The sequence below is a fragment of the Schistocerca americana genome, chromosome 4 (assembly GCF_021461395.2).
Source record: "Schistocerca americana isolate TAMUIC-IGC-003095 chromosome 4, iqSchAmer2.1, whole genome shotgun sequence".
Classification (NCBI taxonomy): Eukaryota; Metazoa; Arthropoda; class Insecta; order Orthoptera; family Acrididae; genus Schistocerca; species Schistocerca americana.
The window spans coordinates 81,334,518-81,351,502 of NC_060122.1; the positions used below are offsets into that span (position 1 = coordinate 81,334,518).

General features: G+C 45.0%; 2 protein-coding genes across 2 annotated transcripts in view; both read left to right on the forward strand.

The window, feature by feature from the left end:
* Positions 1 to 498: 498 nt before the first annotated feature.
* On the forward strand, positions 499 to 4,977 carry LOC124613272 (the record flags this gene model as incomplete). The annotated part of the gene is made up of 3 exons (XM_047141965.1): positions 499 to 1,023; positions 4,374 to 4,622; positions 4,954 to 4,977. Coding segments are annotated over 3 exons (798 nt in total), but the record flags the coding sequence as incomplete, so codon positions are not given.
* A 139-nt stretch (positions 4,978 to 5,116) lies between these two features.
* LOC124613273 overlaps positions 5,117 to 16,985 on the forward strand; it is a 31,131-nt gene continuing 19,262 nt past the window's right edge. The window contains exons 1-2 of the mRNA XM_047141966.1: positions 5,117 to 5,126; positions 5,245 to 6,647. Of these exons, the coding sequence (XP_046997922.1) occupies positions 5,117 to 5,126; positions 5,245 to 6,647 (1,413 nt within the window). The remainder of the gene's footprint in view (positions 5,127 to 5,244; positions 6,648 to 16,985) is intronic.

Genomic DNA, 16,985 nt, shown 5'->3' on the forward strand with positions numbered 1-16,985 from the left:
CGCGACGCGGAGCGACGAGGCACAGAGGTGCCTGAGCAGCCAGCGTTCGAGTCCGAGGGTGCGGGCCGAGCAGCAGCAGAAGCGGCAGCAGCCGTAGCAGCAGCAGCAGCCGAGGAGAGCGACGGGGTCGGCACAGCCCAGCAGAGCGGCGGCCGGCGCATCGCAGCAGCGCGGGACAGAGCGGGACAGCGCGGGCGCAGAGACAGCGCGGGACAGCGCGGGCACAAAGAGAGCGCGGAGCAGCGCGGGACAGCGCGGGACAGCGCGGGCACAAGGACAGCGCGAAGCAGCACAGGACGACGCGAGCCAACAGAGCAGACGGCGCACCACAAAAGAAGCGGTAATTGTAAAACTGTATTAAGAATATTGTATTTTGTTGTGTAAAGTATTAACTTAGTTAAGATGCCCCTAACTAATGAAGTTGCGTCATCCTCCACTAATGGTAAGATGTCAGTAAAGGCGGCCCTATGTATTGTGTCGAAAGTGTTCGAAGGGAACAAGAAGGATTTAAGAGAATTTATCGAAAATGTAGATGCAGCTTTTGAATTAGTAGAGCCTGAGGAACACGAAACGTTATTGAAGTTCGTTAAAGCAAAGATAACCGGTGAGGCCAGGTCGAGATTGCAGGTGCGTGAACGCACAGGTACGTGGCAAGAGGTGAAACGCGTTTTAGAGGAATATTATGCCAGTAAGCGTACTATAGACTACTACGCTTGTAAAATTTTCCAAGCCAGACAGGGACAAGGGGAACCGATAGCAATGTGGGCAAGCAGAATTGATGAAGTGCAGAGAGACTTTCGAGAAGCGGTAAACAGAGTTACGGCCAGAGAAAACTTGAGAGGTGCAATAGAACTAGTTGATTCCTTAGGAAGAGCGTGCTTTATACAGGGTTTAAGTAATGACAGAATACAAACAATAGTGAGAAGCAGAGGCGATGAAATTACATTGACAGCAGCAGTGGAGTTGGCACTGCAGGAGGAGAGTGCGATATTGTCCATGAAAGAGCGGGGACTAGCCCCGAGGGTAACGTACACTCGAAATAAAGAGGCTGTAAAAAACGTGAGAGAAAGTAAAGAGTTAAAATGTTTCAGTTGTGGGCTGAGAGGTCACATAGCGAGCAAGTGTAGGAAAAGCAGGCCAGAGCATAGAATACGAGCCATGACGGGTAGAGAATTTACAAACTTTTGCAATGGGTGTGACAAGCCGGGACACACAGACATGGAATGCAGGGTGCGGTTAAGGAAAGTTCACCCGATAGATGTAACGGAATTCAGAGGGAATCACAGAGAAACCGATGGAGGGTTACGAGAGTGGAGATGTCCACAGTGTAATTTACCAGGGAACTGCGGAGTTCCGTGCACAAGAGTAAAAGATGTCGCGTGCTTTAAGTGTAAGCGGCAGGGCCACTACGCGAAAGATTGCCACGAAGGGCCCTGGCACGCCTGGAGAAAAGGCAGGGTGCCAGTATCGAGCAAAACAGGAAAGGTGGTACAGGGAAACTAAGAGGCGGCAAGGCCGCGCAGTCGGGCCTTGTTGCGATAGGTAAACCCACAGTCAGGGTAATCAACTGTGCAACAGAAAACGACGTGGTAATGTTGTACTGCGTAGAACTAAAGACGTATTTAAAGTTGCTAATAGACGCAGGAGCACAATTGTGTTTGCTAAAGAGGACGAGTATTCCGGTAAAGAGTATGCTTGGAATCAATGAAACAGAAAAGCTTCGGTTAAAAGGTGTAACGAGTGAAGCCGTTAGCACAATAGGCACGGTACAAATAAACTTAAGTATAGACGGATCTGAAAAGGTGAGACAGAAATTTCACGTGTACGGTAGAGGTCTAGACATTCCGTACGACGGATTGATAGGGAGAAATTTCTTAACATAGCATAGAGTCAAGCTGGACTATGCGGGTAAAGTAATAAGACTAAAAGGGCGAGATATACCCTTAGTAGTAGAGGAAGAACCAAAGGGACAAGAGATAGAAGCAGATTCAGAAATAGGTGGGGAGATAGGGCCCCGGGAAGAAAGAATAATGTTGTTGAAAGTGGACGGAAAGGTACCACGGGGAATCGAAAGAGAAATGGTCATACCGAGGCAGGAGATTGCACGAGGGGTGCATGTACCTGAGTCCTTAGTAAAAGTGCGAAATGGGAAATGCATAGTAAGTGCATTGAACGTGTCAGAGGACAGAGTTCGACTAGGATATGTCAGATTAATAACGGAAGAGTTAGAAAGAATAGCGAAAGTACGCGAAGTAAAATGTAGCACTGATGCAGTAGGTAAGACGGAAAGTCGTGCTAGTGTATTGCGAAGGCAGCTCAGAATGGATCATTTGAATGTCGAAGAAAAAAGCGCTGTAGCAGAGGTCTGCATGGAGTACGGAGATGTTTTTCATCTACCGGAGGACAAACTGTCCTATACTTCTGCAGGGAAACATAGAATACCGATTGCGCCGGAACACGCGGGGAAGGTAGTGAACGCTAGACCGTACAGGATCCCAGAAGCGCAAAAGGAAATGCTAAAGGAGCAAATAGAACAGATGCTCAAGGATGACATAATTGTCGAAAGCAAGAGCGCATGGAACGCACCGTTACTGTTAGTGCCAAAGAAGTTAGATGCCAGTGGCAAGCAGAAATGGAGAATAGTAGTGGACTACCGACAATTAAATGACATCACGGTAGGCGATGCATTTCCACTGCCGAATATCTCCGATATCCTGGATCAATTAGAGCAAGCCAAGTACTTCTCGACGCTTGACCTTGCAAGCGGGTACCATCAAATATTGACGGACGAGAAGGACAGAGAGAAAGCGGCATTCAGCTCAAACTATCAACATTACGAATACAAAAGAATGCTGATGGGACTGAAAGGAGCCCCAGGATGTTTCCAGAGACTGATGAACACAGTATTGGCAGGTTTACAAGGTGTTAAATGTTTTGTCTATTTGGACGACATAGTATGTTATGGGAAAAACCTGCAGGAGCATAACGAAAAACTCCGGGAAATATTTGACAGGTTGCGAGAGCACAATTTTAAGTTGCAACCAGACAAGTGTGAATTTCTGAGGAAGGAGGTAATATTCCTAGGTCATTGTATCACGGACAAGGGAATATCACCGGATACGGCAAAGGCGGAGAAGGTGAAGTTCTTCCCACAGCCGAGAACAACAAAAGAACTAAAAGGGTTTCTAGGATTGATAGGGTACTATCGACGTTTCATTGCAAATTTTAGCAAAATTGCGAGACCTCTCCATGAGCTCTTAAAGAAAGGAGTAGAGTACCAATGGGGAGAAAGACAGAAGAATGAGTTCGAGGAACTGAAAGAGAAATTAGTGAATCCTCCGTTACTTCAGTATCCTGACTTTACGAAACCGTTTATAATCACAACGGATGCGAGTAACGCAGCGTTGGGCGCCGTGTTATCGCAAGGGAAAAAGATTGGCGAAGACTTGCCGATTGCATATGCATCCAGAGAACTGAACAAAGCCGAACTGAACTATAGCACAACGGAAAAAGAGTTGTTGGCCATAGTGTACGCGGTAAAACAGTTTAGACCATACGTGTATGGGCGAAAATTCGCAGTGGTGACAGACCATAAGCCACTAACATGGATATTTAGTGTGAAGGATCCGAGTTCGAGGCTCCTAAAGTGGAGACTGAAGCTCGAAGAGTACGACTACGAGGTAGTATATAAGCCAGGAAGGCTAAACAGTAATGCGGACGCGTTAAGCCGGATAAGGCAGGAAGGAAAGGAAGAGATAAGTTAAAAGCGAAATGTGGAGGCAGAAAGAACCTCCGTAGCACAAGCAAAGGCGGAACAGAGTTCCGTAAATGTGCGGCAAGCGCAAGTGTCAGGTGAGATAGACCAGGAGACAAATAGTAATGGGGAAATTAGCCCCGAAGATAAGGAGAGTATATTAAAGGAGATGCACGATAACCCTTTGGGAGGGCACCAGGGAATGCATAGGACATTTGAGAGGATAAAAGCGTACAAGCAGTGTCGCGGACTGAAGCGGGACATTGAAAATTATATTAGGAAGTGTCCATCATGTCAAAAGAACAAAAACACACAAATGAAAACAAGGATGCCCTTAGAAATTACAGACACAGCTGAAACAGTATTTGAAAAATGTGCAGTGGATATAGTGGGTCCACTAGATGTATCTAGTATAGGGAAAAAGTACATGCTAACATTCCAAGACGATCTGAGTAAATTCACAGTAGCAGTCCCTATTGACAAGCAAGACGCTGAAACTGTAGCAGAAGCATTTGTAGAAAATATAGTACTAAGATATGGGATTCCATCAGTTTTGTTAACAGATCAAGAATCGAATTTTCTGAGTGACGTGTTTAAAAGTGTATGTAAATTGTTGAAGGTAAAACGTATAAATACTACAGCGTACCACCCTGAGTCAAATGGTGCTCTAGAAAGGAGCCATAGAACGATTGTAGAATATCTCAGACACTTTGTAACGGGAGATCAAAGTTCGTGGGACAAATGGGTGCCGTATGCAATTTTTGTGTTCAACACTACACCACACAGCAGCACAGGTTATACACCATTCGAGTTAATGTACGGAAGAAAGGTTAACATACCAGGAGTACTGCAGCAAATAACGCCGCAGGTAAGTTACGATTATGATTCGTATGTAAATAAGTTAAGAGCAAGAATGCAGGAAGCCCATAGAGTGGCTAGGGATTCTATTATAACGAGTAAGGTAATCAGTAAAGGACAGTATGATTTGAAACAGAATCCAAAAGAATTTAATGTAGGGGACAAGGTGTTATTACACGACGAATCAGTGAGACGTGGAAGATCTCGGAAACTAGATTCGCAATGGAGAGGTCCATTTGAAGTGTTAAAAGTGGAAGGTCCTAACGTAGTTATAAGAGTTAAAAGAAATAAAGAAACAAAAGTACCTGTCAACAGGCTGAAACAGTTCTTTTAAATTTCAGGTATGGCACTCAAGTGGCAAGTGATGCAACTCATCATAGTGGTAGCAACATACAGCTTCGTTGCATCAGGATACGAAACGAACGATTTCAAAGTAACCTCAATACCAAGTTCATCAGGACTATATTACGATCACGTAGGACAAATAGAGATATACAGTACCACATGGAGAATAGTCACATATGTTAACTTAGATGTAATAACAGAAAGATTTCAAAAAGCAGAGAGGTACGGTAAGGCAGCGGTACAGAGGTGCCGTGACACATTGAAACAATTAAACGTTGGATTAATAGAATGTAGAGTATTAGATCAGCAAGTTACACATCACGTAGAAAAGATTACAGGGCTACAGCAACTCGTACAGCAACTCACAAAACACGAAACCAGAAGAAAGAGAGGAGTATTCAACTTCGTCGGACAGGTAAGTAAGATACTGTTCGGAACATTGGACGAAGCAGACGCAGCGTACTATAAGGAAAGAATAGATGCTATGGAAAAGAACTCTGAAGGGTTGCTGAGGTTAACTAAGGAACAGGTGGCAGTGGTAAGGGCCACATTAGCAGGAGTAGAATCAAACGAACACATTCTAAGAACAGGCATGCAGAGACTAGAAAGGTTCATGAAGGAATACGTAAAGGAGACAGATTTAGGTTTCAAACGAGTAGCAACTTTTGCCACTGTAACGGAACAAGTATTGCAATTAGCGGCAGTGTTTGGCCAAATCGAAGAAGAGTACGAGCAAATGATAAATGCCATTGTAAATGCTCAAAAGGGAATACTTCAGCCTCACATCATTAATCCAGTGCAAATTGTGAAGTATCTAAGTTTAATCCGAGACGAATTAAAAGACGTGAAGTTTCCTGTTCCTCTCGCGGAGTCGTCACGCTACCTCTTGTTAAGAATAATCGATCTAGATGTTTTCATTTCCGGTAGCATACTAGGGTACGTAATTAATATCCCTTTAATAGGCAATAATAATTTCAATTTGTACAGAGTTCTCCCATTACCAAAGGAGATCCCAAATATGAAAGGAAGGTACATATACATACAGCCAGAGAAAGAATTTCTACTGATAGATGAATCCAAAAGGCAATACGCGAAACTTTCTGCGGATGATTTAAAATGTAAAGAATTGAGTAAGAACAAAAGTCTGTGCAGACAGTCATTCGCATTGTTATCGACATTCGACCATGAGGAATGCGAAGCCAAATTATTACAACCGGTAAGAGAAATTCCGGAAGATTGTGTGCGAAAAATACTCGCACTGAATCAGAGCCTTTTGACCCATCTAAACAGTAACGAATGGCTATATGTAGCTCCTAAGGAAGAAGGACTGACAGTATTATGTGGAAAGGAACCCCCGAAGGATTTATTAATGAAAGGGGTAGGAAAGATAAGTTTTTATAGTAAATATAAAGGGTATGGAACGATGGTGTTCATACAAACAGATAGAGTGATTCATAGCAACGTAACAAAGAAAGATATAATACCTCAAATTAATTTAGAATTTGACTGTTGTGTTGTAAACGAAGAAAAGAAAAATGTCTCAATGCTAACGTTAGATTTACCATTGGAGCAAGTAGTAACACAATTAAACGACTTGAAAGTCGCTGGGAAAAGGTTGGACGATGTCCAGCGGATGGCAGAAAGGCAGGAGGAAGAACTAAAATACTCCAGATACTTTACCCATTACTCAGTAACTACATACATAGCTATAGCAATAGTCATTGTTATTGTAATAGCATGTTGTTGTAAAAAGTGTAAATGCTGTAAAGAATGCTTCAAAAGTTTATGGAAGTACTTTGACGATAGTAACTGTTGTGGAAAAGTATGTATAAGAAACACTACAGTAAATCAATATCCAGAGACTAGCTTAAGTAGAAGACAAGCTAATAAAGACACTGAAGAGGTAGTAATATACGAAAGATGTGGGAAAAACCAAAAAGAGTCAGTTCTGTTCAGAAACAGGCGTTAAGTAAAATCAAAAGATAAAATACATTAGAGGTGTCTTATGAAAAGGTGTAATCTATTTTAGTGTTTTGTCCATTTTTGAAACTGTACGTATTTGTTTAATGAAAATGGTAATTTGTATCAATGCTTTTAAAAATGTACCTTGATTGTAATTGTATCAATGACTTGGAAAAAAAATGTACCTTGGTATATGTATGTTTGATAAATAATTGTTGTAGCAATGAATTGAAAAAAAAGAAGAAAAGTGTTTCTTGATAAATGTATGTTTGATAAATAATTGTTGTAGCAATGAATTGAAAAAAAAAGAAGAAAAGTGTATCTTGATAAATGTATGTATAAAATGATTGTGTCTCACAAAGAACTTCATGGAATTAAGTGTACATGAAAGAAAAAGAAGCATATGAAGTGTTGATGTAACAAAAGAAAATGTAAGCAAATATAATTGAGAGAACCACAATTGACGGTACTCTGAGGAGTAACGCCAATTTCCCTGGCGGAGGAGGTGTTGTAACCACAGGAACAAGCCAAGTCTAATTGCAGTATCTTGAGAATAGTACGTAGGAAGAAGTTAAAGTTGTAGCGCTGGAAGCCAGGCGTGGCCGAGGGGTCAGCCGAGGCTGCAGTCAAACTGCTGGGCAGCGGCGCGTGATAAGAAAGCAAACAGCCAGCAGATACAAACGAAGGTCTGTGTAGGGACTCATGATAAGCAACCAATTAAAAAGTATCAACAGTAAGCATTCCTGGCTAGAGAGAGAGGTCTGGGAGTGGAGAGAGAAAGAAAGAGGGCCCTTGGTGGGGACCGCACTACGTCATGAGGAGCCAATGAAGGGCTCAGGACGCAGTGCGTGGCCGTATAGGGAGAGGCACCTCTGCCCCTCCACTCAGCCTCTGAAGAACAATAGCAACAACAATGTTTTAACGATACCAAATAAGGACACGTTGCCTTCGACGCTACGTCGGGCCAAGCGCTGGCGGGGTCGAAGGGGAAACGCTAACAAAACCCGAGAGCACGCCGCTCTGAGGTCTTGTCGTGTCGGGTCTTGTCTGGTGAGGGCGAAGAGTTAGAGCGTGATAGCAGCAGCCCACATGGGCTGAGGGACGGGCTGTAGGCAGGCAGCCGGAGATAGTCGCTGGAGCGCGTCAGGGCGTAGCCGCGGGACTCTAACGTAGGGTGTTAAGAAACGTTGCAGAACTTCTAGTAGGCAGTCGGAACGGTGGAGTCAGTCACCGTCTCTGTGTTAGACGCGGCCTTCCTGTGAATGGAATCACCGCACAGTTAGGGTGAGCTGCATTCAGTTAGAATAAACTGCAATTTGTTAAAGTTATCAGGACTTTAATTTCTACCACCTTCATAGCCTTGTGAAAACCAGGGTTTTCTAGATCTTAGCCAGATCAAAAAGTCTCCCTCTCACTAAGGTCAACCGGCTAAAATTCCATCCACGAACCGTGTCGCTCAATCCCTCGCAATACCCACGCTTGGGACGCGACAACACCAACGTGAATAGTCGTTTTGTTGCCACTTCCCCCATTGATTTTACAAATTCTGATGGAATGTTATCTGTCCCTTCTGCCTTATTTGACCGTAAGTCCTCCAAAGCTCTTTTAAATTTCGATTCTAATACTGGATTCCCTATCTCTTCTAAATCGACTCCTGTTTCTTCTTCTATCACATCATACAAAACTTCACCCTCATAGAGGCTTTCAATGTATTCTTTCCACCTATCTGCTCTCTCCTCTGCATTTAACAGTGGAATTCCCGTTGCACTCTTAATGTTACCACCGTTCCTTTTAATGTCACCAAAGGTTGTTTTGACTTTTCCGTATGCTGAGTCTGTCCTTCCGACAATCATATCTTTTTCGGTATCTTCACATTTTTCCTGCAGCCATTTCCTCGTAGCTTCCCTGCACTTCCTATTTGATTCATTCCTCAGCGACTTGTATTTCTGTATTCCTGATTTTCCAGGAATTTGTTTGTACTTCCTCCTTTCATCAATCAACTGAATTATTTCTTCTGTTACCCAATGGGTTCTTCGCAGCTACCTTCTTTGTACCTATGTTTTCCTTCCCAACTTCCGTGATGGCCCTTTTTAGAGATGTCCATTCCTCTTCAACTGTACTGCCTACTGCGCTATTCCTTATTGTTGTATCAATAGCGTAAGAGAGCTTCAAACGTATCTCGTCATTCCTTAGTACTTCCGTATCCCACTTCTTTGCGTATTGATTCTTCCTGACTAATGCCTTGAACTTCAGCCTACTCTTCATCATTACTATATTGTGGTCTGAGTCTATATCTGCTCCTGGGTACGCCTTACAATCCAGTATCTGATTTCGGAATCTCTGTCTGACCATGATGTAATCTAATTGAAATCTTCCCGTATCTCCCGGCCTTTTCCAAGTATACCTCCTCCTCTTGTGATTCTTGAACAGGGTATTCGCTATTACTAGTTGAAACTTTCAATATCCTCATACACTTTCTCTATCTGTTCATCTTCAGGTTGCGACGTCGGCATGTATACCTGAACTATCGTTGTCGGTGTTGGTCTGCTGTCGATTCTGATTAGAACAACCCGGTCACTGAACTGTTCACAGTAACACACCCTCTGCCCTACTTTCCTATTCATAACGAATCCCGCACTTGTTATACCATTTTCTGCTGCTGTTGATATTACCCGATACTCATCTGACCAGAAATCCTTCTCTTCCTTCCACTTCACTTCACTGACCGCTACTATATCTAGATTGAGCCTTTGCATTTCCCTTTTCAGATTTTCTAGTTTCCCCACCACGTCCAAGCTTCTGACATTCCACGCCCTGACTCGTAGAACGTTATCCTTTCGTAGATTATTCAATCTTTTTCTCATGGTAACCTCCCCCTTGGCAGTCCCCTCCCGGATATCCGAATGGGGGACTATTCCGGAATCTTTTGCCAATGGAGAGATCACCATGACACTTCTTCAATTACAGGCCACATGTCCTGTGGATACACGTTACGTGTCTTTAAGGGGCTCCGGAACGCCCTATACTTGCAATGTTATAATAACGCTTATAAATTACATCTTTCCTCACAAAGTATTTGAGGTAGGAAGTTGAACTTTTTACAGATTATGTATTGGAATATGGGCTACAACTTAACACAGGGATTTTACAAAGTTTTGGTTCAGTCATTAAAGATGATTTTTTTTCAATTGTAATGAAAATTCGCAACATTTTTTTGCAATTTTTTATTTATATATTTAAAAATATACAGTTTTTAGGAAAAAGGCTGTGTTAAATTATGCAGAAGGTACTGTGTAACATTTACTGAAAGTTTGAAACAAATATGTTTGGAAGATCCTTAGAAAACATGTAATTAGTATGAGAAAATAAAAGTTTTGGGAATCGAGCGACAAAGATTGGATTAACTTTTTATTGCATTCCAGGTCCATAGGATGGATTATCTTCATCCTCTGCAAACTCCTCCTCCAGCTTCCTCTTGTTCCTCCTCCTGTTTACTCTTGCTTGTATTTCTAGACTCTTTACAGCCCTGTCTGCAGCCCGAAGGCGTTCCTTGTCTAAACCAAGCATCGCTCGTTGTTGTGTTCGTAGATTTTGCTACCATTCTCTTCAGTTGCAGTTACTGCAACACTGTTCCAAAAGGTGGTCATGTATGAACACTTATCACATTTCAGTTGTACTTCACTAGCAAGTCCTACGTGCTTTATTATGGAGAGTTCCAGACCAACTTCACTACAATGAATACATCTTACACAGTTTGAAAAAATTCATTTTAGAACCGACATATCAAATATTTCATTCACATCCGATTCGCCCATAAAACATTCATAGTTTTCACTCATTGAACCAAGCTTCTTCTGTGAAGTATTTTCTTTCCCACTTTGACTGCTATGGGCAGGTGTACTTGAGAGGTTAGGTTCACTCACTTGGTCATCGTCTTTATTGTTTACAGTAATAACACATATCTTTGGCTTTCCAACATTTCTCCTATTCTTAAAAGCCTTTAGAGGATTTCTAATAACTTTACTTTTACTCATTGTTATACTTCAACAAAACAGAGACTCAAGACACAGAATTAATTACGAAAATTTTCGAGATAACGACAGAGTAAATAAACATGAAACAATCGACAATCACACCAGCGATATATATTGAACCATCACACGGTAGCCACAACACATACTTTATCTCTCATCACTAAAATGTACCTGATGATCACGGACGTTAATAATAACACCATTTGACAGCAGTTTAACAGCGCCACAGTGGGTCACGCCCATGTAGAACACATTTCAAAAAAAATTTAAAATTAGTTGTAGTCTTCGGAATAGAATAACTTATATATCTATTAAAAGGTAATAGTCTGCAGATTCAGAAAACGCAAAAAAGTAAAAATGGAATTTTTCATGATTTTGAACCTTTCTGGAGCCACTTAATGCAGTGGTTTCCATTGCCTTCTGCATCCTCATGTCGTTGATCATTGCTGATTCTTCCACCTTTAGGGGCAATTTCCCACCCCTAGGACAAGAGAGTGCCCTGAACCTCTATCCGCTTCTCCGCCCTCTTTGACAAGGCCGTTGGCAGAATGAGGCTGACTTCTTATGCCGGAAGTCTACGGCCGCCAATGCTGATTATTTATCAAAATTTAGGCAGTGGCGGGGATCGAACCCGGGACCGAAGACGTTTTGATTATGAATCAAAGACGCTACCCCTTTTTTTTGTATTTTACCTACCAAACAAAGATTCAGGTTTTTTTATGCTACCCCCTTTTTATTTTTTATTTTTTTGTTTAATTGTTTTTTTGTTTTTTTAGATGCTACCCCCTTTTAGGACCACTTTTTCCCTTAAAAAGCCCCTTAGGAAAATGGAACTAAAAAAATAAATAAATAAATAATAAAAAAAAATAAAAAAATAAAAAATAAAAAAATAAAAATAAAAATAAAAAAATCCTAAGTCCACCGCCACTTGTCATCCTATAACAAAAAAAAATCTGATCCACTTCAGGCGTTGGCTCCTGAGTAAACCCACCCCAGAGAGCTGCCTATAGACCAGGGGAAGTATGGGAATCAAGGTTAGGGCTATTCGTTGCCACTTTTTCTTATTTTTTATATGATTACATTTAGGGAGCGTGTACAAATGAGAATTCTAGTAACTAAGTGTTACAAGTAAGTGTTACAATAACAAAGGTGGCATAAAAGAGTAATCAAGAAAACAAAAATATAAACCACTGATGTAATTCTAACTAAAAGGTTCTTCAATAATGTAACTGGTTCCACTTGGAGCCTTGCCATCGTTATCTGAAATCTCCAATAGCGCCTTTGAAGGGCATCTGCAACGGAGGCATTCTGCTTCGCTAGTGCCTCAAGGAAAACAGTAGCCTTGCAGCAGCTTGTCTCTTCCTTTGGTCATGGCTGACAAGGCAGAACTTTGAGCCGTTAGTGTGATGCGGCACAGCACATTAACCACAGCCTGGCACTCCCCAGCTGAGTGGGGGGTTAACCAAAACGCTGCGTAAGTAATTTGCGAAGAGCGTACGGTATTTCGGTGTGCGTTCGAGGGCATTGTGAGCATTTTGTAGGGACAATCAGTAATCAAGCTGCTCTTTCTCTCCGTCGCTAAAGATGTAGGCGACGGTAAGTCCTTGAACCACGTAAGCGCATGATATTTTGCAGCCGGAAAGTAAGTTTCATCGGGACAGAGTAGGGTCTGCGGGTCAATCATATCAGGTGTGACCCGGAGGTAACAAGCCAGTATCTTCTGTGTTAGTCGCCAAACTCCGGACGATGATGCGCAAGTAAAACGATGTTCATCGGTATCCAAATGGTGACAATCTGGGCAATAAGGGGAGTCTGCCAGTCCAATAGTGTGAAGTCGCTGGCGTGTGGCATATTTTTTGTTGGCGATCTGATACCACTTCGAACGCACCGTGGATGACAGAATGTGGTGGTGTATCGTTTTCCACACTCTTGGCCAGTGAACCGTAGGGTACTTGTTTTCCACCACGTTATGGTGAACAGCCCGCAGAAGGTTGGTATAAAAATCTTTCGCCGTCGGTGGACGTGTGGCGGAGAGGTTCAAGCTGACATAGCTGTAATCAAGAATGAAGGTCGACACATGGGAGAGCTGTGGTGCGACGTGCGCAACCGACACCGGCGGGACGTTAGAGGCTGGCATCAGAACCTGTAGTAAACGACCCGTGAGAGAGGTATATTGACTTTTCCATCGTTTCCTCATGTTGCTCATGTAAAGGGCAGCTGCTCTCACCCTGACGTTGACCAATCCCAGCCCTCCTTTGTGCACTGGGAGGGTAAGAGTGTCGTATCGTACTTTAAAGATATGACCTGCGGAAACGTAGTAACTGAAGGCCGCCTGAAGCCGGCGACCTATCTGCAGCGGTAGTGGGAGGACCTGTGCCACGTGGTTGAGTTTAGATGCTACGTGGAGGTTCAAGTATTCAACACGTTGTAGCTGATTCAAGTCCCGGAGCAGGTTCTGTCGCACCATAGCGCGTATGATCTGTAATAACCGTCGGTAGTTTGCTGCAGCTGTTTTACGTACATCTTTCTTGAACGTGATGCCCAAATATCGCAGATCAGAAACTGGTGTGAGGGGAGCGAGGGCTTCCGGTCCGAGACCACGCCCAATGTCCAACGCCGCCGACTTGTTGATGTTCAGAAGACCGCCTGCGGCCTGTCCGTACCGCTCAATCCAGGTTAGTACGCTTTGAACTTCGTCATTGGAACGAACCAGCAGTAGCAGGTCGTCAGCGTATGTCCTATAGCGAAAGGTGACGTCCCGCAGCGTGATACCAGATAGGTGGTGGTTAAGGCCCCCTAGGAGTGGCTCGAGTGCGATTGCATAAAGGTAGGTAGAAAGGGGACAACCCTGTCGTAGAGACCTCTTAATGGGTACTGGTCCTACCATCCTTCCATTGACCTGGACGTGTGAGCTGGCTGCGGTCCAAAGACGCCGTAGAGTGTCGATGAGGCCCGGGGGGAATCCCATACAGTCCATCACTCGTAGGAGGAAGTTTTGGTGCACTCTATCAAAGGCGCGGTTGAAATCGACGGAGACGATCGCCGCTCTCAGACGGCACGCAGAAGCGATCGCTATTAAGTCCCTGCAGTCACCGGTGGCCATGTGTATGTTGACATCTCCCCCCTGCGACGCCTGTTCTGGAGCGAGGATCATCGGTAAAGTCGTCTTAATACGGCTCGCCATAATCCTGGTGAAAATCTTGTAATCGGCGTTCAACATTGTAAGCGGCCGATAGTCGTTAATCGATAGCCCTCCACCTGGCTTGTGTACTGGTATGAGGAGACCTTCTACAAACGCTGGCGGCACAACACAGTCTGGAGACATAAGTTCGCGGAACATTATAACCCAGCGAGGCATCATGATGTCACGAAAAGTCCGGTAGAATTCGATGGGCAATCCATCAGGTCCCGGAGATTTATTGGCCACACCTTTGTCCACGCAGTCTTCGACTTCTTCGAGTGAGATTTCCTCTGTTAGTGCATTCACGGTAGCCTCGTCGATATTACGTGTTATCTGCTGTAACACTTCAGTAGTGGCCTCGTCAATGACGGTTCTTTCCTTGTAAAGATGACGAAAATGATCCTCCACCGCCTTTACTATGTTTGCTTGGGTCGTACATAAGCGACCGTCGTGTGTCCTGAGTTGTGTGATTAAATGTTGACGTTGTCGGCGCTTATCCGCCACAACGTGGTACATAGTGGGTTCCTCTGCAACCGTTCGGTCGTGCCGTCGCGAGCGGACTACTGCACCTTCTAGTCGACGCTTCGTCAATGATAGTATGTGAGCCTTGATTCTGCTTTGGTCATGTTGTCTCTCCGGGGAAGGGGGTAAGGCGTCGAGGTCCCTGAGTGCCGCGTAGTAAAAATCGAGGGTCTGTCGATGCCACGCAGTCACGTCCTTGCCATATCGCATAAGTGTCCTACGGATTGCTGGTTTGGCACAGAGGAGCCACCACTCCAGGGTCGAGGTGTATCGTGGGTGGCGGCGTTCACAGTCAGTCCACGTTGCTGCAACTTGCCGACGGCAATCCATGTCCTGGAGATGAGTTATGTTGAGCTTCCAAAAGCCATTCCTGCGCCAGACTTGTTGGGGGCGTAGGTGTATAGTGCAGATGTAGGCACTGTGATCGGAATAGGCTTGAGGCCATAATTCGGCGTCCACCACACCTTGTGTGAGATCTTGTGACACATATATGCGGTCAAGTCGGCTGGCCGAGTGACTGGTAAGATCAGTGTGGCCAGAGCGGTTACCGTGGACTTTTTCCCACGCGTCGCACAAGTGAAGTTCTTGGATCATCGCACCCAGTTCCGGACAAGGCATGTAATGTGGGATTTGGTCCTTGTGGTGAAGTACGCAATTAAAATCGCCGGCGAAGACGCTGTGGTCGTATCGTCCAAGGAAAAGTGGAGCGACATCTGTGGAGTAGAATCTGGCGCGGTCGTGACGTCTTGTGGTACCCGACGGCGCGTAAACATTAATGAATCGGGTGTTGAGTGCCGTAAATGCTATTCCTCGCGCGGAGGGAAGAAACGTGACGTCGGTAATTTCAATACCTTCACGCACTAATATCGCCACTCCGGTGTCTGCAGGGCTACCGGGCGTCACATGTGTGGCGTAACCGTAAAAGTGCGGGAGTGCAGTCGTTTTCACTTCTTGTAGGAAAGCAAAGTCAACTCCCATGGCTCGTATGGTTTCTTTCTAAAGTTGGATCTTGACAGGAGAACTGATCATGTTGATATTCATTGTCGCCAGGCGGTAAGCCTGGCAACGCGTTGTTTGGGCGAGGTTATCCACGTTGAAGTTGGAGAGAAGCGAACATCGGAAGTAATGTCACCCCCCGCCAAACGCGGTCCTCCCTGTGCTGCTTATGCTGCATGATCCGGCGGCGCCTCAGCTGGCCGCGGGTCGGGATCTTGTGTCTCGACGTCCTCGGCCCACGAAGCGGGCGCGGATGTCTGTTCATGGTCCATAGCCTCGGAATGTTTGGTAGTAAGGGACCGGGCGACTTCGCTGCCTGCACTGGTACCTTCCCGCTGCTCACTGTTTCTGTCAATGGGCTGATGTTCGAAAGCTGCATGTTTTTCTGGCTGTTCTGCAAGGTTGGAGTCAGTGGAAACAGCCCCAGCTTCGCGGCTGGCTTCTTGAGGGGTCAGTTGTTCTTCCCCGGCCGAATGCGAACCGGTGTGTTCCGACACGGTCCGACGACGGCGCTTTCAGCGTTTCGGTGATCGCTGTTTCCGTACATGGCCTTCATTGTCAGAAGATGGCACTGACTCACGCTCCGCCGGAACAAACGCTTCGGTCGGTACAATAAGGGAATCAATTGCCATCTTGCCGGCGTCAATGTCCGTCGCGTTCGGTAGCTCCAGAGTCGTAGTACTATCTTCCACCACTGGCCAGGTCGGCGGATCATCCAGGTTTTTGTCCGTGGAAAGTGATTCTTGTACTGCTGAAGCGGTCGGCCGTGTCTGTTGTGTGGAGAACGTCGTGAGCGCCGCCGCGTAAGTCACGGGTAGAACAATCTTCGCCGCTGGTGGTGCAACGTCGTTCGGTGGGAGTTGTGTGATCCGACGCTGGAGGCACTCGGAACGAAGATGTCCTTCTTTGCCGCATCGGGAACACGTCTTCGGCTGGCCGTCATAAATAACTATGGCCCGGCATCCTCCTATCTGTAGTTAGGATGGCACATGTCGTTGGAGATCTATGCGCACTTGGCGTACTCCATTGAGTACAGGATACGTCTTAAACTGGGTCCATTTTTCAGCCACGTGTTCGTGTACCGTGCCGTAGGGGCGGAGCGCCGCTACAACATCTGCCGCCGGGAGTTCAAATGGAAGTTCGAATATGCGGATAGTCCGCAGTCCCATTGCGGCATGGCCAACCTCGATGTTGCCAACATTGCCATCTGCGTGGCAGAAGCGGAGTTCTTGTTTCATCTCACGAAGCACCTTGTCGCATGTAGTTTCGTTTATGAGCTTTACATACACCGTGCTGCTGACGATCGAAAAGTGAACGCCGACAATGTCGGCAG